At 39.5% G+C, this 23,963-nt stretch overlaps 1 protein-coding gene across 12 annotated transcripts; it reads right to left on the bottom strand.

Moving 5' to 3' along the window:
* Positions 1-51: 51 nt before the first annotated feature.
* Positions 52-23,881, bottom strand: LOC105675772 (phosphatidylcholine:ceramide cholinephosphotransferase 2-like). 12 transcript variants are annotated; one of them, XM_012373165.2, is made up of 7 exons: positions 23,627-23,881; positions 21,939-22,876; positions 6,708-7,090; positions 4,651-4,861; positions 4,270-4,544; positions 3,994-4,181; positions 52-3,789 (listed from the first exon to the last, which is right to left on the bottom strand). In XM_012373165.2, exons 2-7 carry the CDS (start codon positions 22,022-22,024, stop codon positions 3,634-3,636), a joined length of 1,299 nt encoding a protein of 432 aa, XP_012228588.1. In that variant the 5' UTR covers positions 22,025-22,876; positions 23,627-23,881; the 3' UTR covers positions 52-3,633. The 12 variants fall into 12 exon arrangements, with proteins under 12 accessions (XP_012228588.1, XP_012228589.1, XP_012228587.1 ...); XM_012373166.2 differs by having other exon boundaries at positions 21,939-22,775; XM_012373164.2 differs by lacking the exons at positions 21,939-22,876; positions 23,627-23,881 and adding exons at positions 15,000-15,054; positions 19,883-20,229.
* Positions 23,882-23,963: the final 82 nt, after the last annotated feature.

The raw sequence follows: 23,963 nt of genomic DNA, 5'->3' as shown, positions 1-23,963 counted from the left end.
AGAAGATACAGAAGGGATATATAAGATCGGTGTGTAGAGTACAACACGTCGTAAAGTATACTTAAAACTTTATTACATCAACATATGAAAAACGTAATAAATATTATAAATACAGAAATATATATAAAGTAAAGCCGAATACAACTTGCTCTTTATTGTAATAATATCGATGTTTCCTTCCTGTAATCATAAAGACTTATATGTACAATGCAAGGTAAGGGAAACCAAGAGTTTGCGCTTTAACCAGTCCTCGAGAAATGTAAAATTGGAACTATAATCCACAAACGTCGGAGAAACGCTACAATATGTCGTTTACCGGTAACAAAATTTTGATTAGCTTCACGCAGTGACAAAAGCTCTTTCTACAACTTTTATTTATGTACAACGCATATAATTTGTATATATATACTTAACTGCTCTAATCAGATTACTATAACAAGTTACCAAAAAATATCTACACGTAAAAATATAGATATATGTATGTATATGTATATACATATAAACACGCATATATATTATTTGCGCGCGCGTACGTTCATATGTGCCACGGCTGCAATATAATATAATATGAACTCTTTTTTCTATTATATATATATATATATTTTTGTTGTTTCTGATATAATAAACATCAACGAGAGGCCCTTCCGCTAACAGAAGAAGCTTTCTCCTATCGTGTGTGCGTGTAAATATATCATTCTTTTTTTATAGTACATATCCATACGCGAATGTTTGCCTGCACACGCGCATACTTGAAAATATCCTTTGGCTCGCATCCACAGAAATATAACCCGACAGATCTAAAATATCGCTCTTCCCCGTAAACGTCGGGCCAATCTAAGCTCTACACATCGAAGTTCTTTTCGCCGCGCATAAAAGCGTATCCGCCCCAAAGGGCAACAATAATAAATATGCGTTGCACGCAGAGACAAATGCGCGCAGCGCATATCCGCCTCCGTGAAATATATATATCTATAATATCTGAATGTGTGTCTATGTCCGTTTTAATCCATTCTTGCATTCGCGTGTAACGGACAGCTGCAGACTATCTTTCTATTACACAAGTCAGTTGAGAGAGTGCACATTATGCACACACGCACACATGTCAAAAATATACCCCTAGATACAGTGTTGTCCGTTACACGTCGAATGCGCTGCCGATTAAGTTTTATCGCGAACCACATCGATCTTATTAAAATATATATTCAACAGTTACACGCAACTATGATCTGAATGTGTGTGTCGAGAAGAAATATCAGGTGGCCGTAAGGGACACATCGCTCAGAATCGATCCGCGGCCGCTACGTTATTGAAGACCGCGGGACAGCGATTTACTCTTCCTCTTTCTTTTTTTTTATTTTTTTATTTATTCATCACAGACGAAAAGAGTTAATTACGTTACTAACCGCGTTACCGCATCTTCCCCCTTCACAATTCCCATCATTTTCCTTCTAATCTTTCGCACGGAGTCTTCGACAATTATCGGTCGCAGTCCGCACAATAATAGAATCTCAGTCGGGATTTGAAAAAAATGTGTACAGTTTGTAGTATTTATCTCGAATTTGATCGAACGAATTTCACAATTATACAAATTTGTTCTATTTCGGCGAAGTGTCGCTGGAAATTTTATTCTTTATTCAAACTATATACAAAATGACGGAAATTCAACGAGAAAGCTACGAGTGCCTTTCGTACTTGTTAGAGATTCAACAATGAACCATTCGCGAACAAGATATAACAAGATATTCTTAACATAATTTAAACCTAGCACTTTTATCACATGCGAACACACGCACACGCTCACGCATACGACTTTCATTGGACGCTAGGAGAACGAATGGTCACGCGATTCGTTTATCGCCCACTTGCACATCATTAACTGAGATTCGCAATGTCTTCACGCGTCTCTCCAAGTATTCAAAGAATCGCGACATTCTCATCACATCATTAAATTAATAAAATGTGTCGTCTCCTCTCTCTCTCTCTCTCTCTCTCCCTGACGATGAAAGAGAGCGCGGGCAAGAAGCGCAAGGAATCATGAGACGCGAGAAGAGAACAAGGGAAGAATCGTGCGAAAGATCGATCGTTATTCGTATACATCGGCCCCTCCGCGCAAACCGGCAATCCTTGCAAAGCTTGCACACATCGTCTCTGCATATATACATATGTGACAACATCCGGTGTATGCACAGGCGCACAACGATCTTATTCCGTGAAAACACGAATGCGGCACGAGTGCTTCAGTACTTTCTTCTTTTTTATTCCTCTAGATACTTTCGTACGACATCGATTAGTGAAAGTTAAAAGAGTTGAGGTGTACCTTTTAAAAATTTAGTCTATGAAACGTCATGGGATTCTCACGGGTGAACTTATCCAAATCTGCGGCAGGCTACATTTATTTGAAGTGAGAATCGACGATAATTTGTATATATGGCAGGTAGTAGGTTTCAAATTCCATTCGCGATATATCGCGTAGTCTAATCACGACACGGAATCGGTGATATTATTATTAATAGTCTTTTATCAATGATCTTTGATGATATTACTATAAATTATGGAGATCATGTGTGCTACCTCGCGACTCGGTATGCTTGCTTGTATTTTTAGATTCAGTGCTATATAAACTAACATTTACTATTGAGCGCTCCTTGTTTTGGTCCCACGAAATTGCACAATCGTCTCCCAGTAAGGGACTGGACACTGGATATTTCTCTCCGAAGCACGAGGAAAACAATTTCGAGGATAATCGGCAGAGTGGAACTATGACGAAAATATGCACATCGCGGATCTACGGTGCACTTTTGGCAAATTTGTCTGCAAAATCGTTTTTCACCGGAATAATTCGTGCCGCGAATGCAGAGTCAGGGACGACGATATCTAGGTACTGGAAGTCGAAACGTTAGAATGTGACTCAAAGATTCGTCTGGAGGAAGGATGTAGATTTCATTCTCGCGTTTATTTACAAATATTTCGCTGAGGGCTAATAAAGATAATTCTTTTTATCGTGCAGGATCGATCGGGTTTCTAAAAACGCGCATCTGTTCTACACATTTTACTTAGTTACTGTATTACTTTCGGTTTGTTGCGCAGCTATTTATTTGAAAATACGAACGCGTTTATGCGAATCATTTTACACAACGCGCCAATTGCGTATCGATTCCGGACTGCCTTCCTCCATTCGAACCTTTACGATATCTACTATCGTAAATTCCAACCGTCGTTCTATCTACTCTTTACATTATATATAAATCGTATAAAAATCAAGCAAAAAGTAAATTCGGGCCGATTGGACGATGACTTTACGTGAGAGAGCACGAGTATTGTGTCTAAGAGTTCACAATTAAATTACAAAGGAGTGAACGACACAAAGCGTCATGCTTCCATAATGAATGTGTTGCTACCAAAAACAGTCGTACGTCCCACATATATCTCTCTCTCTCTCTCTCTAGCGAAGCTTTACCTTCATATTAACAAGCCTAAATATATACATACGGTAGGTGTGTGTGTGTGTGCGTGTGTGTGTGTGTGTGTGTGTTTGTTTGTGTGTGTGTATATATATATATGTATATAATATATACAACAAAAGTAACTCCTTTGTTTTTTAAACAGCCTCTATCAGTGAAGTCAAGACAAATATTAACTATCTCGGTTGGGGTGCTTGGCAAGAAACCGTCGAGGCCAGGGTAGAGGCCAGTCATATTGTCGTGGCACCGTGCCGCCCACATTCTTTTCGAAATACTTGAAAATGGGGTACCACCAGAGTCGGGCCAAAAAGTTGTTTGGTCCGTATTGCTACAAAAATTTCATCGTTTTCACATGACTGCTATTTACATAGCAATACTTTTATATCGATTATTGTTTCTAATATTAAAGTTCATTAATTTAAAGTTTACTGAACATCACCAAAAAAAAAATAATATTATCAAAATTTCATAAAAGAAATCCATAGAGAATATAGAGAATGTTCGTGGAACACAATCGGAAAGCGGAACGTACCTTAAGATTCGGATTGTTGGCTAGAGTGTGATAAATATACCACAGGCGTGTAGTAACATAATACGCTATAAGTACATCCACGGTGTAGTGTCCGTGAGCTACCAGGACCATAATTACCCCGACAATCACCGCCAGACCCGCTAACCAATGTATCGGTTGGAACTTTCTCCCTTGAAACTTCGGAGAATCTAAAACATTAATGGATCGTTATGAAATTGCGCCGACATTAATACGCCCCTGTATTGACTTTTTCGAGTGAGCGATAAAGGCACGTACACTCCGTAATGATCAGGTAACTGAGTACGAGCACCACGGTGTGCCCGCTGTAAATATAGTCCCCGCAGTAAGTGTGTTTGCCGTTAATGGACAAACCGAAGCCGGAGATGAGCTGCAAGACCCTCTTTGTCACAAGCAGCGGGCTAGTGTTGTTCGCCTTCGGACTGCAGTAGTAAGTTTTGCTGGCGATCGGCAAGACCGTCACGTACATCGTGACGCTTCTCATCATGTAGAGTAGCCCCATTAGAAGGAATATTCGTCTAACTACAATAAACCTGCACGGACACGGAAAATCAATTTAACCGTTCGTCTTCGTCCTCTCGAATCCGTTCGGCATTCGCTTTGTAATATTTTTATACACACATTTTTCTTTTTACATACCTATGCTTATGGAAAATGATAAACACCATTGCGGCATTGGACATGATCATGATCAGCACTTCCGAGACGTTGAGCGCCCAGTCCTGCGCGCCAACGTTATCCAGCACCACGTCGGGCAGCGGTCCGTACGTACTCCTATCTGGGACGCGCTCGTGCACCATTGCGAGAGACGCGGTGGTCAGTATGAAGTTCACGACCATAAAGAGAAACGCTGTAACGGAGAGGAGCAACGTCATATTTCTCGCTTTATTTCAAATGTAATTGACATGCTTTCTTTTCTCTCTCTCCCTTCTTGTCATTTTTTTTTTTTTTTCGTTTTGTGCGCAGTCGGGAATTAATCGAGTCTGTCGTGCAACGGCGATCTGTGTCGTAACAGATCCTCGTAACGGAACCCGCGAAATCCGCTCCACGCATTCGCGAGCGTTTCGAGAGCAACGGCGGACGAGCGTCTACCTGCTCGACGACTCGATTAACGCCGACGTGAGAGAGGCTGTGCGGATTCCGCGTGGACTCGCTCGGAAAAAGGGGATCGATCGGGGGGAGGCTCTCTGCGAGATCAACCTGTGCGAGAACGTACATCGAACGAATACCAGGCCACGTAACGACCTCGATCTCGATGGACTCCCCTCCTCCGACGTGAGCGAACGTCACGTACGCGGAGCCGAACTGGAGAGAACTCTAAGGCCGGAATTAGCCGGCAAGTTCCTCCGGCTTAGATAATTGTCTGCAAATTCTCGCTTCATGCTTATTACGCGATCGCTCGGCGGCATCCGGTCGTGAACGCTGTAAAACTGAGGAAGTTGATAAACGGATGGACTATATCGTGAGAGCACCGTTCAAGCATTGCATTTTTGTCGAATAGATTAGATAGAACGCTTAATACTATTTAATGAGCAAAGAGACCTCGTACTCTTTTTTAGATCCGGTTGAAGTAAACAATTTAATCAAAATTTAATTAAAACTTCAATATAAAAACATCCTCCAAATATAATTGCAAAATTTATTTTAGTTAATTATAATAAATCGTTGTAACTAATGATAAAATTAGTCGTGAATTATGTATTATTATAATTAATTAAATTTATACAGTACAAAATCAAATATGGAATATTATAACGGAAAGATTCGTACGATAATTGAATTAATATAATATATTAAATAGTTTAAAGAGCCATCGCTGGTTGTTGATGAAAAAATTTTCTCATGTTTCATATAGACACTTTTATTCGTCTACATTGAGACATTTTAGAATGTACACTGATCTCAGATTTGAGATACATAGAGTGTACGAAAGTTTAGTACGTTGATCTCACTTTCGGAGAATCAGAATGTAACAATTAAATAAGAAATTATTAAAAGAAAAGAAGGATATTTTTTTTCTCATCTTCCTTCTTTTCTTTTAATAATTTCTTATTTAATTGTTACATTCTGATTCTCCGAAAGTGAGATCAACGTACTAAACTTTCGTACACTCTATGTATCTCGAATCTGACAATGAGATCAGTGTAATAATATTTGTCTCTCTGAAATAGTTGTGAGATCACTCTAATATGTCTCAATGTAGACGAATAAAAGTTTCTATATATAACAACCAGCGATGGTTCTCTATAAGCCATTTAATACATTATATTATACAGAATAAATTGTGAATTATTATAATTAGTCAAAAAAATTATAACAAAAGAAACTAGTTTAATAATTTTCTAAGGTATTTCGATTATAACATCGCAGCAATACAATTTGATTCAAATAATATCGATTTTTCCGACTTGAGTGATATTTATTTCTATTTAAAAAATGAAAAAGACCCCATATATATATATATATATATATATATATATATATATATATATATATATATATATATAAACACGTATTGAGAGAAAGTCTATTATATCGCTAATGTCGTAAAATTTTTATAGGCGTCCATTCATTCCGAGAAAAAAACATGATTCTTCATTTATCTTCACGTGCTTCTCGGAATAAAGAATAGAATAGGCTCCCTAGGGAGTCTATTTCTTAAGGTTTCTAAATCTGGTTTGCGGTCACTTTCTTACCGAGAAATGTTTTCCACTTCTCCTTGGGGAAGCGTGGCTCCTCACGGAGTGGAGGCGGTATGTCGATCTTGATGATGCTGCTGCCGGAACCATTCGGTAGCCCGGAATGTCTGCTCAGGCTTTCGATATCCTTTTCGTCCTCGTCGTCCTCGTAATAATCCGAGCCCGAAGCCACCCCGGACCACTTGTCCTTGTTTTTCGACAACGGCGCGCCGGGCAGCAACGGCTGCCGCTGATAAACGTCGCTGGACTGTGCCATCCCGCTGCTGTTTCCATCAACCGCCGCCTCGACGTCCCTCTCGTGGCCCTCACCGGCGCCCAGCGGTCGATCGAAGCTTCCGTAATCGCTGTGCAAACTGGTGGCCTTGGGATCCAATACCATCCTGCACAGAACAGAACTTCAGTTGTCCTAATTGGCGAATCGACTGGAGACGAGAACCGCGCCTTACATTCTAGAATCGCGCCGCCGCGGAAGCCGAGCCTGCTGGTACCGTCATCGGAAAATGACGCGAGAAGATGACGAATGCGAGATAAAAGAAAGAACTGTAGCTAACCTTGGCACGCGCTGTTTCTTCACGTGAAAGAATAATCGAGCTACTATTGCTGAATGCAAAACTGTTTCACGAGTCTGTATGTAAAACAAGAGCCTCGCTAGCCTCGCGTTATCCGTCTCATTGCATCGAATCTATTCGGTTGATGCAAAAACTTTGTCGGTGATGTGCAAAATTACGCAATGGAAAAAATTTACATCAATTTATACGACGTATAGATTTCATTCATTCATCACGTTTCATTTCATTCATTGCAACGTATCGAGTACGCAGTGATGAAATGAATGATGATGACGTATTGATACGTAATGAAACTTGGAAAATCATTCATTAATCTTTCCGAGTCGTAATACGCGATTGATCGCAAAAAAATTGCAGAATATAACACGGCTTCGTTCCTTTTTTTCTAATATACTCATTTCTCATTCCCCTGAGAATCAAAGTTTATTCTCGACATCAGCTAAATGCTGATCGCGACCGATAAAGGCTGATATTGTACATGACACAGTTCTGCGATCGGTACACATTTACCCGGAGCGTCCATCGCGCGTCACGCCCCGTAAAGCACGATATTTTTAGATCATTTATCGCCGCACAAAGGGAAAGGTTATCGCGCGAGCGGAAAGAAAATACAAACTTTGAATCCAAGTTGACCGAAAATATGGTAGGACGGATAACCGAGCGGCATATATCTACGGCGGTCTTGCCTTGCGCGATAACAGTCAGGCTCGTAACCGGAAAACCTCTTGCACACCCAGATATATTACCGAAAGCATGTGCGTTTGTAATAAGATAGTAATTTCATTTAAACGACGCACACAGCGATTGTTCAACGTCGGTCACATCGCGTTTGGATAAAAAAATTTTATTTTTTTACGCGGCATTTTTTACAATCCACTGCGATGAAGTAACGATCAAGTTACTTTACGTAATGATAAACACGATCGCGTTGAGCTCTGAGAAAGATCCTGGCATTTTTTTTACATTCCCGCGACATGTCTCTCCTATTACCTGCGTCTCACGCACACAGCACGTAATCTACGGAAATTGTGACGTATCGCGCAGACGAGTTTCCGGCAAAGACTAACGATATCATTTCTCCGGACGAATGCGAGATAGAAGATTGTTAAACCGGAAGTATCGCAAGGGAACACGAAACGCACTGGCGAGGCCTAACGCGATACTTTCGATTGGTGGTCGGGCTAGCACTATATTACGTGGCGAAGTGATGTGTCCATTTGAGGCATAAATGTTTAATATTCAAGTTAACGCAATATGTAATTTCGTGGGAAAGATAGCGGCTGCGTGGATAGCACCTCCGCCCGATAACTCGAATCGGTCATGTTTAAAGTTGAGCATCGTCCGTTTATTGAACGAATTACGGGCCGACGATGCAGAAAATGGCAGTTTGCGCTCGTTGTGGTCTAAAGCGTTTGAGAGAAGCGCTCGCGCCAAGTGATCCGTGTTAAACAATTGTACAATTGCAGCGTATCTCTCGGTCGAGCAATTTAAAATGATAAAAAAGATTTCCCAAATTTAAAACAAGAAGAGTCTTTCAAAACAAGTCTTTAAAATAAATCATTTCTCTTTTAGAGGAATATCTTTTTATTAAATTTTTTTCCTGTTATTAATATAAAGTAAGCTTTAATGGATTTTTAATTTGGAGCTCAAGCACAGAAATGTGAAGCGTGTAAAGTTCTAAAGCCACGATAAATGGCGGTCTACCTCGACATTTCTGCCAGGGCAAAATCGACTGCAAATTGGTCAAAGAAGTTGCCATTACTAGATAGCACGACAGAAATAGGGCACTCCGATAACACGATCCTCTTTATGACTCGGTGGAGGGGGGGGGGGGAGGGGAGGAGGTAAAAATGCGGGAACGCCAGGGCGAGGATTCAGCGCCCGGAAGACCTTTCGCGCGAAACGGATTCCCGAGGCGGATATTGCTTTTGTGAAGTCAAAAGGCGGGTTCCGTCGAAATGCGATCTCTCTAAGCCGTTTTCTTGCCCCGACAATGACGACGGGCCTTTTGACCTGAATGTCCTGACTTGCACGATTGATGATTCTCGTACGAGAAGAAAAGAGACTGATTCTAGAAGTTGTAACATTTAACTCAAACATGCCGTTCTTTTTTTTTTATGTTGATTGATATATTGAGATTCTCGTGTCGTGGAGCGCTCTTACGAAGCGCTTATCTTACGAATTAAAGATAAGAGGGAGAATGATGGGAGACAATCTTCGCGCAGGAACTACTCGTCAAAAAGAGCAGTCGAGTGATTAACCCTTGTTTACGCGCAATAAAGGGCTCGCTTCGGCTCTCAGAAGGCGTAGGGAAGAATAGCGGAAATGGGATACTTGAGAATTCTAATTATGTCAATTGGTCGTGATCAAAAGTCTTTTGTATGCGAAATGTATTTTGAAAAACATTACATTTTGAGAATTGCAATTGTAATAACGAAGTTATTTATCGAAAGAGTTTCGAAAATGCAAGTAAACAATTCACGCTCGAGTCACTTTAAAAACCAATTCTGACCTCTCGAATCAAGATGTTCTGCATAATCTGCTTAAATTTTAATACTGTAAAAGACCGATGTAGAGGCGTTTAGAATGCCACTGCGATTCATTTGCATAACGATGTGGGTTGTTGTAAATATAGCTATAGCACTGTCCATGCATGTCGCGCGCAATACCCGCGTGTATTGTCGCCTCTGCTTTATTCTAATTAGTCCGCAAAGCTTATTACCACCGCACGCAACGTAACATTTTGTCACACCTAAATCGGAAAGCTTGCGTCAAACTTTCGAGGGTGGAAAATCGGACGGGCGGGTGTCACGGTCGTCAATAAAGTGTCCTGTCAAACGGCAGTCCCGACTTCAAGGGTTAAATATCGAGCGTTTGGGATTTTCTCATCTTCTTTTTCGATCGCCGAACTTTTTTAATGCGCTTACTTTCGCGACACTGTGCGTATATAGCACTCGCAACGATACCAAGCCTCATAAAGGTGGATTATTTATTTATTCAGTCGGAATCATTTACAAAGACCTTATAAAGAATACTAGCGAAGGAATAGAGTACTTTTTCTCGCAACAGGTGAACAGGTTCACATAACTATGTTCGAGAACATACGACACAATGTCCGGCGACTCGTAATCAATCAGCGCGGAAGTACGACACAACTTTGCGATACAACCGGGTAAATGTATCATTACCGTTTATTGCGACGCGATAGTCAAATTGCAGCGCGCGATCGTGACTTATTTACATTGTAAAACGATAATCGCGACGATGAGTTTCTGACGTGATAGAAAATGCTGACTGTCGGTATGTAAGCGTCATCGGCCGACGGCGAGAATTTATGGCTAATTCTGTATTTGTACGATTACGAAAGCCCCATTATTTGTTTTCACGCAAATTTCACGAAAGAATTAGCGTGCTGTGTATCTGCTGCTTGTTATGAATATATATAGTACATACATTGGTGATAAGAATAGCCATATGTATCACATATTGATAACAGACTAAAGATCCCGCGTTCGTTGCGACATTACTTCGCGAATAAATACGTTAATTGTGCTCGTGTAGAATATTTCAAAGTATATATATCTAAGAAATAATTTCAAGTTAATTAACTGATTAGTCAGTCTGTGCAGCATAATGTTTTTTTATTTTCGGAGCAGAAAAATACATTCTTATCGGATTCCGATATTTCGCTAATCGTATCGCAATACGATGGTTTGAACAACATAAACTAAATTTACGCAATTCAACGAAAAGGAACGTGTGATTTATGATGCAATTGATTGATGCAGACACGAAATATGTAGTCTAAGCTCAACAGACGAAGAAATGTGATTTACGACCAGGTCGAATACATTATCGCGGCAGCGATCGATCATTCGGCACTCCTGGCGATTTATATAATTACCGCTACCGCCAACGGTGCTTATCCTTTGCGCTTCATCCCTAATCTTCGCGTAAAGCGATCCCATCGCGTTGCAGCAGCTGATACTGCTCGTAATTATCGTACGCCTGTGGGTGTAATATTGTGCCGTGCACTTAAATTAAAAGCGCCACTCGAAATTACTACCTTGCCGCGCGTCGCCGCAAAATTTCGCGACTGCCAAGTAATTTGCGGAACTGCACGATTTTCCTGTTGCCGTAACGGCGTAAAATAGAAAATTGTACGTGACGCAAGTTTTAGATGGCTTCAACGAAATTGTAAAGAACGAACCTTTTTCGCGTGCTTCGTCGTGCAGCGAACGTGGTACTCGCGACTCAGCTATTTACATAAGAAGAGAAGCGTCGTCATTTCATGTTTGACTGGATCATGTTACGAGAATAATACTTGATATCTTTATCAGGGGATGAAACCCGACTCGATCGTCTTAAGCAAAATGTCATTGTCCGATTGTTTTCAAACAGCTTCAACAAAAGAGCGTTATCTAATTTTTGTGTACAAAAGTTTATCATTTCAATTTTTCAGACGAAGAATTTATTAAATAGGAGAAATTAAATTAATCACAATTCAGAAACAACTAATAAATAATTCAGAAATTAGATCAATATGAGAAAACTTTCCATCTCCGATTCTATCTCAGTTTCTTTAAAGGATTTCACGCGTTTTAATCAGCCGGATAGTTTCTCGCATAGTGGAAAATTAATATACGCATTAATAACAATATCTTCTCCCGAGAGATAAATACTTATGTGCTTTCGTGACCGCAAGGGTTATGGAAACTCACGGATATCGATCGGCGGTTCAATCACCGCTGACTCGGACGCGGTCCAGTAAGCCGCATGAGAAATCTCATTAAGAGATTCCTGCTATTTCGCTTTTACATGCATCAAAAGTGATTCACGCGCTGAACAATTCGCAACATAATTCCTTAAAACAGTGCTATAAAAGTACTGATTACTGTGCACGTAAAAGTATCGTATGACTTTTTCCGCAAAATAAGTGATATTCAAGGAAGCCTAAGCGTGGTGTCAGTCGCGCAGTACGACGATGGAGATTTCTCCGCTCACAATTACTTGAATTACGAAACCGACGTGCTAACGACACGTGATATCTGTCAGAGATCAGAGAGCAGAGATGTCTATCTGTCGTTATTGCGACAATAGAAAGAAGAATAAATTGTGATGATTCCCGACGCGCGCGTTATTTAGCGTTAAATTAATATTTCCTCGCGCGCTTCTACCATTAGATGCATTTCCATGCGTCGCGTTTCCGGGTAAGATAATACAGCGACTAGACGGAGATGCAGATTGTCGAAGTTTCTGCGGTAAACAACCAATATGCGCGATTACGTCATAAGAAAAACAAGACCGCAAGAGAAACCGACCGTGTCCGCGCAATACTGTTTGAAATACACGGTTATTACTCTTAATTTTTTTTTTCACATTTCGGATTTTATCGCGCGCGATTTCTTCTTCACGACTCGCTGGCGCGCGAGCGTGAAAGCGCTTCTGTTGCACAAAATCGGCGCAATTGCGTCACGAGGGTAAACCTAGTCCGTGAATCACGTCTCTCTTCCTCCCAACTGATTCGCAGCGATTCGCTGACCCGCCAACGCGTTCCTAATTAGTTTTTGATCGTAGAAATAAATGACCGCGTTGGCGGCATCGAAGTGTCGCACAACGGCGCCGACGTGTCAGTAAACAATTTTGCGTCGCGTTGAGAACGAAGGTGCGGGCCAACAAAAATGTAATATTGCCGTGAGAAAGGCAACTCGATAAGATAAACGACTTGATGATCAGAGTGAGTCATCGCATAATTACGAAGTGCCTTTAAATTATTTATCGCCTGCCGCTTTAATTAATTTTCAACTAATTACCCATTTCGAGCAATATTTACGAGATTTCAAAAATAGATGATAATTTATTAACTACGTTTTAACATAGTTCATGGATGCTATACGTTTTCGTTAAAAAACATTTCAGAATAATGTAATCACTATTCTATTTCCATGACTACAGAAGTGACTATACATTCGAGGATGAGTCATTGAATGCTTTTGGAACGCGCGTGTTCTATCATTGCTCGCAACAATAAGCGCTTGTCTACATATAAATAATTATATCTGGTGAGGGCGGTCAAGGAATGACGTGTGAAATTCAACATAAGCGCGGCAAACGCGCTCAAAAATATATACGGCTTCCACCAGAGTTAGCTTGTTTTGCCGAACGGATATTTACGCGGCTTCTAAGTTTCAGCTCTCGCTGGAATAGTTGACTTAATCAATTTATCGCGAGCGCGTAATACAAATCGACTACCGCGTCGGATACATCCGCGTCTATCGCGTTGGATAAAATGATCTATTGCGCGTTGTTACGTACACCGCCCTGAAGTGTTAAATAATTATTGCTAAATGTATCTTAATGATATTGACGCTCCTTGCATGTTTCTAATCTGATCGAAATCTTGTTGAGAAAAAAATTAATCAGAAAAGACTGCGTCATAAAATATAATCGCTGCTGAAGAAAAATTAATACTCGCGCGCAATGTAAATCAGTGACAATCAGCGGCTCGCTCGTCGAAGAATTGAAGAATCGATGACAAATCTCGCATTATTACGGGCAGGAATGACGAGTAAAGACTAAATTAACGCGATCGTATATGTTTGTATATACAAGGGCGCATATGCGGTCCGCGCTATCGTTAATGAAACTCGAAATCGTAAATAAAAAACGCCGTAACAGGGACATCACGGTAACTCGCTTGTATCAAAGAATCGATGACGAATCTCGGCACATAATTATGAGCGGCAGTGACAAGTGAAGGCCAAGTTACCGCGATCATTTCTACGATGTATTAACTCGCACTATAACTGTCGTCGATTGAGGCCAGCGATTGTACACATCTCCGTGACGTTAAATAATTATTGCAAGGTACATCTCAATGATATTGACATTCTTTTGCATTATTCAATCATGACACTGACCTTTGAATGCATGTAATCTATCGGAATTTCGTTGGGAAAAAATTAATAAAAAAAACTACGTCATAAAAAAATAATCGCCGCTGGAAAAAAGTGAATACTTTGAGGATATCAGAGTAAATAAACACTATCCGAAGCTTGCATCTCCTCGTCGGCGACTCGAACCGATATGAAATCTTCGACGATAAGGCCGCAAACAAAGAACAATCAATCAGCAGCGTCTAGATTCCATTGAACAGAACCGCGATACAAATCGGCTTGAATGCGCGAGCTTTTTTCTCATCAACTATCGATCCGTCGGACACAGCTGGTGCATCCTCGATACGGCACGCGTGGATTGCGGATTGTAGCGCAAAAATACAGGAATATCCCGTTTCCATTCGGTTGATCCAGTTTTTGCAAAAATTCTCTTAACTCGCGCGTGAGTTATTCAAGAATTTCCTCCGTTTCCCCTCCGTTAAACTGATACAATATCGGCGAAAATAACTGGTGATGATAAGCATCGGCGCGCTATCGACGGCACGTCGCATTCGTCGCGAAGCCAACTTTCCGACGATTCTAACGTCACGAATTGCGGATCCCGAATTGCACATCCCGGATGTGAGTGCACACAATTAACATCAACGTTATATAAGAATTTACAGAGCGCCGGAGAACGTCACCTGAAGGAAAATCCGAGTGATACTGCGACAATAGACGAGAAGCGAGGTGCGCGAGGAACTGCCGTGTTTAATCAGGCATGCAACGGACGCGAACGGGGAAAATTGACAGGAGCACTTGATGCGGGCCGCGTTCTTACTCACACGTCGAGCAAAAAAACTGCTCGCAGAGGCTTCATGCTGGCGCGCCACATAATTACTACAGAACGGAAAACCGTGCGTGGTTTAACGAGAAAGACAGACACAGAGAGGGAGTCGGGGATCTGGAGAGAGGGAAATGACGGTAACCATAGACGGGCGAAGGAAGAGAAGAGTGAGAGGGAACGGCGAGGGCAGGGCCGAATAATCGAAACGACGGAAGGACGGCGACAGGTAGAGAAATCAAGGATACAAATTACATTCAAATTATTTTGTCTTCTCGCTTTTTAATCCTTTTGACAGATTTCAACGTTCGGAAAGGTGAGCACAACGATTGCGTAAAACGATACATAAGAAAATACGGTAAATTGAACGCAAAGAAAAATAGCGAGAAAAAAAAATAGATTAAAAAAATAAGAAGCCGGAACGCGCGCGAATTAAACAATATAAAATCGAACGGGGAGAGAAAACGTCGAAATCAGACATTTTGCACGTGTGTTATTCGTGCGCTCGAAATGTTTACGGAACGTGTTTGCGGTTCGCGACGGCGAACGACGCGAACCGATTCGTTTTGTCAAGATCAAGTGAAAGGCCAAATCGGATGAAGGCCTCGCGAGAAGTGCCGCTCCAAAAATACGACGCTAGAGTTCGACAATTGCGTGAGTAAGGTAACCCTCGTTCGGCGAAGCGTTACGTGGCCACGTTTCGGGTGTTTTATTGAGCGAGACTCGAGTTGAGTGCTAAAGCGAAAAAAATATTCCTCATTTACATTTATCGAATTAACATCGCGATATTATATTATATATATTATAACGGTTCCATAGTACTAATGTTAGTGGGAGCTTTATTCCGGGATTCAGAGTTGTGTCTTTTCTACGTCAAAAGCAAGTAAACAGCAGAATATAAATGTCCTGTTTCTTCGCTACAGCTATATTAAATTATGACGTTAAAAGCGAGAAATTATCATATTTTTTTGGTCGCACCGTACATCGAAGTAAATTAGCTTTTTCTGCTCGCCTTTAATAATATAAACTAGTAAAACAAATCAAAAACTTATTTTTTTAAATAAAATCCGCTCTGTGAACATGAAATATAACGTCGATACGTTTTTTTTTTCATTATTCTGCGCCAGAATAAATACATGTGTAATTCGATTTACATTTCCACACATTATCCTTACAACGCAGATAAAGATTTATATTACTTATTAAACTACAAATTGAAAAGGCCATCAATATATCTACGCTGGATCTACGCTGCATCGAGCGCGACGAGTGCGAAAGGAACTAAATCATTTCGACGTACAGCACGAGAAAAAAGAATAATACGATATTTAGTTTCTGACGTCATATTTAATCCGGTATGCGGCGAAGAAGAATCAGGAGCAGCCTCGTGAACCGAACAAACGTACATTTATACCACTGCATACACATATACCATTAAACAGCCCGTCCAACCGTCCAATCAGCCAGTCAACCGACATATATACATACACCATTAAACGTAATAGATGTAAATACACGAAAATAAAGAGAGTGTTCTATATAGAGCGCAGTATTTGGCAGCTCTAAAGGCGAGCGTGAAAGCGCGCGCTCGCCGATGGGATATTTCTGCGTGCTCGCTCACTTCGCTCACGCACGTCCCGTGCGTACACGTGCACTCGCCAACGGCGACGGCTACGGCGGCGAGTGCACGCGAACTTAATCACACACAGGTGGTTCTCGCGCGGCGAGATCCAGCGTTACCTGGACTGGCCCTACGAAGGGCGCACGATCGATCGCCGAAGGTATCACGCGCGCCTCGATCACGGTCGCGCCTTTCCGCAGGGGTGCCTTCGTGACAAAAGTCCGCCAGACAGCGATGTCGTAAATACTGAAAAGTTGTTATCGGCAAATCGTGCGGCGAGCGCGCATGATGAATACGATCCGCGAATTAAAATGAGCACCCGCGCGATGAATTACGACGACAGCTCGTAAATTTCGGACTTTGTTCTCGCGTTTCTTGGAATCGCTAAATCCTCGGAGAAAGGATTAGCGACTGTCGCAATTTAGGACAATTGTGTGTGTGATAATTCTTTTAAAATATATATATATAATTATAAACTCTTTTACAGATCCGAATTTCGAGATATTTAGAATGCCTTAATCAATTGGATTAAAAATATTAAAATGCTGTTGAAGATCGGGCGTTTACAAGTTTACGAGCGAGATAACGTGAAGCTACGAATAGGACTTGCATTGAGCTTGATAATGGCCAAGGTTAGCTGCTTTCCATAAGAATAGTACTACAGTCGCCGCGGCGAGCGGGACTCAATTAACGGAAGGAGGGGCTAATCGTCTCGAACATCGAGGACATGACGAGTTTATCGACATATCGAACACGACGGAGTTATCGTTATCGCTTTTTCGCTTAGCAAAGAACGCGCTCCGAAACGCGTTTTAAAAAACAACGTGTGATATAATATAATTTACTAAAGTGGTGTAATTTGCGTTTCGTATAACTAGCTTACAAATTAACCGTTTAAATTTGCACGTTATAATTATAATCTTTTGTGAGATTTACAACTATTTAGTTTATTTATTAAAATATTCATTATCGAAATTTATTTGTTGCCGAAATCTTTCCTTTTCAACGCTTATCAACAGCGACACCAAAATCTAGGAATTTTAAAAGATTGAAATCGTCAATCGCGATGTGTATTTCGGAGCGCATTCTCTTTTCTATATTCATATTTGCAAAAGACCAGCTGCAGCAGATGTACTCGCAAGCAGATGGACCAGCTGCGATGAATATCTATTGCTCAAACAACCACTCACGTGAACGCGCCCTAATGACACGCGATCCACAACTGCATCACGGATCACAACACGTGCATGCAGTTGGGACAAATATAAATAATCGATAAGCCACTTTTTTTGCGGAATTTTTCGTAATTATGCGATGCAGCGACTGCTATATTTTTCAGTGATATAAGTTCACAAACACCCGACGTATATTCAACAAATATTCACTAAGCTGATGTCATTTTCTGAAAATAAGATAACGAATTGTCCTGACAATATCGAATTGTTACAAAACTCGTCACATAAAAGAGACGAGCAATGTTAAAAGACTATGGCTCTATAAATTTTTTACAGTTATTTATATTTAAAAAATATACAAACATAATATAAAATTAATATAAAAATAAATATATAAATAATTGTATTAAAACTCTAGATAGATTTGAATAAATTTTATCAAAAATTTGTCAAATAAAAGTCTTTTTTAATTTTTCGAGATTTAATCAAACAAAATTACGATTTTTTAACACAGAGTAATTTCTTTAGATTTGTTAAATATTCGTCGAATGATTGTGTTCGTAACAAAATCAACATATGAATTGTTAACCGAACTACAAATGTAAAGCGTAATAATATATATAATATGTAATAAAAGTTTATATTACCGTTTTGCAATTTAATTAATATCACGCGCAATTCTAAACAATAATTCAATGTTCTACTGAATATAAATCAAAATCATATTATAGCATGCTAATAGTGGAACATTGAGTTATTGTTTGGAATTGTGCGCGATTTTAATTAAATTGCGAAATAATAATATAAACTTTTATCCTAACGTTACTGGCTTATCAGTTGATAAAACACCGCTATTAATTTTGGCATATCGATTAGTAAGATAGATATTTGGATATCTCTTGTACGATAAAAGTTTTTGCAATCTTTAAAATGCTAAGCTCTAGTGTTACGATAATTCAAACTTGTAATTCTCCGAGCAACAAAAAAATTGATACTTTAATAACAACTTTGAAGTACAACAAAAAGTTATGCACTAATATATACGTCAATCATTACATCATACAAATGAACAAACATTTTTTTTTAATTATTAGAGAAAAACGACTGAAAAGAAAAAATCGTATAATTACAGTAGATTCCATGATTCTAGGCGCAAAATAAGCATACTGCCATTAGCATGATATCATTAGCAAAATCGCACTGTCATGATATTGACTGAAATAAGAGCACAGTACAATGTCCATACTGTAAGAATAATAGCATACATATGTTTCCTTATGCCTTTAATAGTTTCTTCAAACAAAAACGAATATGAATCATTTTTCTACGAGAATAAAACTAAAGTGAAATTAATAAAACTAAATAAACTTGAATAAATTTGAATAAAGTTAATCGCCCATAAAAAATCGAGAATAGCAGACAAAAAAAAGAACTACGCGTAAATAAATGTAGCAATCTGAAAGATACGCGATTCCGAGTAGAGCGACAACGAAGCGTGAGACAAAGTTTTGGCATGCACCGGCACCCAGAATCATGCATCCGGAAACTTAAACGTAACAATAGTCGATGCTACATGCGGCACAAATCAAAAGAAAAAATAATAATACCTGTAAATTAGGTCTCGCCATACCTTGTTAAAGCACTGGGCAATTCGACCTTGACAGGTAGTCTTAACTTATGCATTTTACTTTTATACGTACACGCACTACTATGTCATTTACAGTGCAGCCTCCTCCCTGACTCTCTCTCACTCTCTTTTGCTGCCAAATGCGTGTACGCATACAAAGAAGTTAAACAGCTTTGCACGGTGTGCTGATACTACATGCCAAACGGTATAACGGAAAACATAACCAATAAATCGCGCATTCGAACACGAGCGCTTTCTTTAAAAGAGAAGAGAAAAAGCGAGAGAGAGCGAAAGAAAAAAAAAAAAAAAATTAACAGATAAGGCAAAGAAAGAGGTTGTGACAGAGAGAAACGAGAGAGGAGCCGCCACAACACTAATCAAACGAACACACGAACGAAACTAACCAACTATATAACGGAGGAGCGGGGGAGGGGGGTTGGCAGTCTAGTGAATGATTTTACATGGACACTGGACGGCAAACGATTCCTCTTCGGGCTCGCGTACGTCTCTCGGCGACGACGAACTCCCGGGACGACGCAAACTCATCGGTCACACGCGACGGCAACGCACGGGGTCAGACATGCATGCACATACGTGCGTATGTGTGAGTAACGAACGCAACACACGCTCTCCGCACCGCTCCGCTCCGTTCTGTGTATAACACTTGGACGACGCCACCGGCGGCGATTTACTTGCGTCCGTACATTCGCTCGCACCGCTGCCGCACGCACTGACTACTACGCGCACAAAAGCTCGCGCACACTGAGCGCCGTTTCGGCCGTGATTTGCGCGCTCTGACGATGTTCCGCGGCGAAAAAAAAGAAAAACGAAGATGGCGTTACCTGACGATTCATCTCGCACTCATCTGCGAACGAAAGAATGCGAAATGGAATGGCAAATTGTAAATGAAAAGATGACGGAAGGACGGAAGCCACGGGACTGAATCGCACGTTTGATTTTGCCAAATTCGTCTATGAGAATCCGTGATTTTCATTGACACACATTGCGTTTGGCTCTATTCGACGTCGCGAGCGATCTATCGACTGTGCTATGTCGTGTGGCGATACAAGCGCATCAGTGGCGATCGCGAGAAACTCGAAGTACTGAATTATCGACAGACATTTGCCCGCGAAAACTCAAAACGTCACTTTGGTCGTTTTGTACGGACGTCAGAATTAAATATAAATTACGTTAATTAAATTTCGATTTAGAATCAATTTTTGCTATGTACATAATTAAATTGAATTGGAATTGATCGTCAGTTGACGTTAATTATAGATTTACTAAGATTGCATTTGCATTTTTTAATCACAAGTAATTAAATATTTTATCGCTATCTATATTACAGCGGGTATTAACTAAAAAAAAGTTTAACTACGTGAGGCTACGTTAGAATTAACTATAATTAATCAATATTTAAACCGGTCTTAAGCTAATTTGTCTACCGCTGTCTACAACGCAACAAGTACCATCTAAGAACGGAACATCATAAGTAATACGTTATCGGTACTACGTAGATAGAAAACAAAATCGATTAATCACTTTTTAAATATTTGCAAAAACAACACTAATCAATAAACCAACAAGTCAACAAACGATTAATTTGTTTTCAACGAATGATAGAAATAAAAAATAAATGATAAAAATAAAGAATAAATGATAGAAATAAAGAATAAATGATAGAAATAAAGAATAAATAATAGAACTAGAATATTAATAGGAAAAATAATAAAAATAATTTGTTACTTGCTGACATGTAATCACGTCACAGATAAATGGGAGATGTTTCCAGCCTCGTGGAGCGTGAAAATGAATGAGATGAGAGCAATGGAAGATGATATAGTATTAACGATGAAAATATTGCTTTATTCAAAGCGGATGATGTACATCATTGACGCTGCTTAAATGCCGCTTGCAAATCGCAATCTGGCTGGGGGTACGAACGCGGCCGTATGATATACGATCTGATCCTTCCTTCGTGCGATGATCGGATAACGCGTAATGTAACTGTAATAACAAAGTAATGGATAACATGATAAATAATTGATAGTAATATAGATCTCGTGACAGAGATGTCGAAGTGCTATAAATGAGAACAAACAGTATAAAACAATGGAGACTGCATTACAGAAATTATCGCCATGCTGTTGAACGTGTCATTGTTAAACTTGTTACTGTCAGATCCACTATGTAAATCATTGCTCTCCTCCTCTTCGTCACGGACCAAATTTATTTAATCCGATAACTGATGAGTAAGAATTGAATCTACTAACAATTGTCTGGCTTTTTAATAATAATAATCTCAATTAAGAAAAACTAAAATAAAAGAAATTTACCGCAATACAGCTCCTTTATTTGCAGATGATACAAAAGCGATTTAGATTTTTCTTGTAACAATACCACGTTCATTTTTAATATCATTCATGCAACTACAAATTGCCAAAGTAAAATAATACGCTAAAAAACAGATAATAAGCACACATAAGAAGCAGAAAACACAAACAGATGATCGCTTACCTAAGCAACGCTTTCCTCCAGCAGTAGTCCGTCTCGATAACGAGCAGCTGTAATTTCATCATATATGTGGACGTAGCCCAAGGCATACAATCGAATCGTACACGCCTAAGGGCGCTTTTTCACCTCCTAGCGAAACTTCTCCTTTGATTCTTCTTTCTCCTCTTCCGCCCTGTGAATACTGGTGTGATTCTGCGTTATCCGGATCGCAATTAGTCGCGCGCGACCTTATTATCCGAGCGCGGGTCCGTATTATCGATCAATTAGAACGGAACGCACGAAACGGAGCGGATGCTCCGTTCTCTTTTTCTTCTTTTCTCTCTTTCTCTCTCTCTGCCGCCAAGAGGGAGAGAGAAAGAGATACGAGCCGGGGATTTCTCTGGGAAGTGCACGAAATAAATCACACTGCACGGTGGTGGAGAATGCGCTAGGCGCAGCGGCGAATCTTCATCTGAAGAGCGGAGAAAACGGAAGCGCGCGAGTGGGGCGAGATTTTCTCAGCTCTGAGGAGAATGTTTTCAGATCCGTCGTCTTCGTGGCTTCTTTTCATCGTCGCATCTCTCGTGCTGTTGCTGTTCTCCCGCACCGGAACTCGGACACGATGAAAAGAAGTCGGCGGCAGAATCTGTCTAGTTGGCTGGCTGTTTGTTCGTCCCGTGCGGCTGGCGTCGCGCTTCTCCGACGCGTCGCGACGCCGACGAGGACGCACGCGCCGTCTCATGGATCGCCACCCCTCTTTCACGGACGACTATTACAGAGAACTGGCTATCAGTGACGTCACACAGTACGAAGATGTCGATTCATTCACGAATTTTCGACGGTTGCTCCATAGGACTAATTCTGCAAACGCAAACATCCAAAACGTATATAAGGACATCTTCTAAATCTCTTTTTTTTTATATATCTTGAAGGCTCGTGCGTCTTGAAAATCCAGGTAGCATCTGTTAGTAGGAGAAAAATCAATGAACAAACGTAATAAGATAAAATTAGGGATTACGGTCGCGTTTCTCCGCCCATGCAAACGCAATTTCATTTGTATGCAAAAGATATAATCGGTAAGGTCAAGCTAAATATATTGTTTAATGAAATTATAATGAATGAAGGAGATTACATTGTCCAAACTGGATATTGTTGCAAATTTTATATTGGAACTGAAATAAACAAAATGTTTCACATTTTTTGTTCAGACTAATTTTATTTGATCAAATTTACTTCAAACACAGGAAAATATATAGACATAAATCTATTTACACGTAAAAAATAATGGGCATAATTCTTAAAATTTAACATCCAAAATTAAAAACTTTTACTCTGACACAGTATTCAATATAATACCAGCTATATCCAAGATTTCAGTAAGGTTAATATTTTCATAAAATATGAGAAGAATTATTTTTAGGAGAATAACATTTTAATAATGAAAACTACTAAATATCACATTGTGACATTATCAAAATTCTACTTGATCTTTTTAAAAGGATAGAATAATCATGTTTCATAAAAACATCATAAAATTTGTAAAGAACATTTAAAAATATATACTGATTAATAAAATGTATAAATATTAATATTTAAAATTAATTAAAATACATGACATTTCAATTTAATTATTTTATAATTATTAATTAAATTTGAATTAATTATTAATTAACTTAATAATATATATTTTTATAATAAAACTTTAAAAATACCTTTTATTGTATATTATTATTGTATATTTTACGTATTACTTGTCCTTTGATTGTTTCTTGTCTGTCATGATGAGTGTTCACGTAATAAATACATAAATTACAAATTTTTCTATGAATTTTCACTGACAATTCATGACTGAGACAACCACTTCCTCATATAATTATACATTTTGGAAATGTAATTAATTACAACACAATTACTTTCACTAAAAACCGTATAATTATTTTTCTAACCTAAATTAGTATAATAAGTTAGACATTAGTGTAAGAGTATAGGTAATAGAGATATGTAAATACATATATGGTAAGCTAGTCGGTAGGCCCATTGACTTAGTTT

The sequence above is a fragment of the Linepithema humile genome, chromosome 7, assembly GCF_040581485.1.
Source record: "Linepithema humile isolate Giens D197 chromosome 7, Lhum_UNIL_v1.0, whole genome shotgun sequence".
In the NCBI taxonomy this organism is placed as follows: domain Eukaryota; kingdom Metazoa; phylum Arthropoda; class Insecta; order Hymenoptera; family Formicidae; genus Linepithema; species Linepithema humile.
The sequence above is the reverse complement of the archived record's forward strand: the minus strand, read 5'-3'. Positions and strand labels throughout refer to the sequence as shown.

Excerpts from the sequence above, each read along its gene's own strand:
- LOC105675772 (XM_012373164.2), bottom strand. The coding sequence starts at position 19,967 with ATGAGTTTGCGTCGTCCCGGGAGTTCGTCGTCGCCGAGAGACGTACGC. Across the intron at positions 7,091-14,999 it reads GCAGTTTTTTTGCTCGACGT|GATGGTATTGGATCCCAAGG; the intron begins GTGAGTAAGAAC and ends TGTTCTGTGCAG. Across the intron at positions 3,790-3,993 it reads CCAACAATCCGAATCTTAAG|CAATACGGACCAAACAACTT; the intron begins GTACGTTCCGCT and ends AAATTTTTGTAG.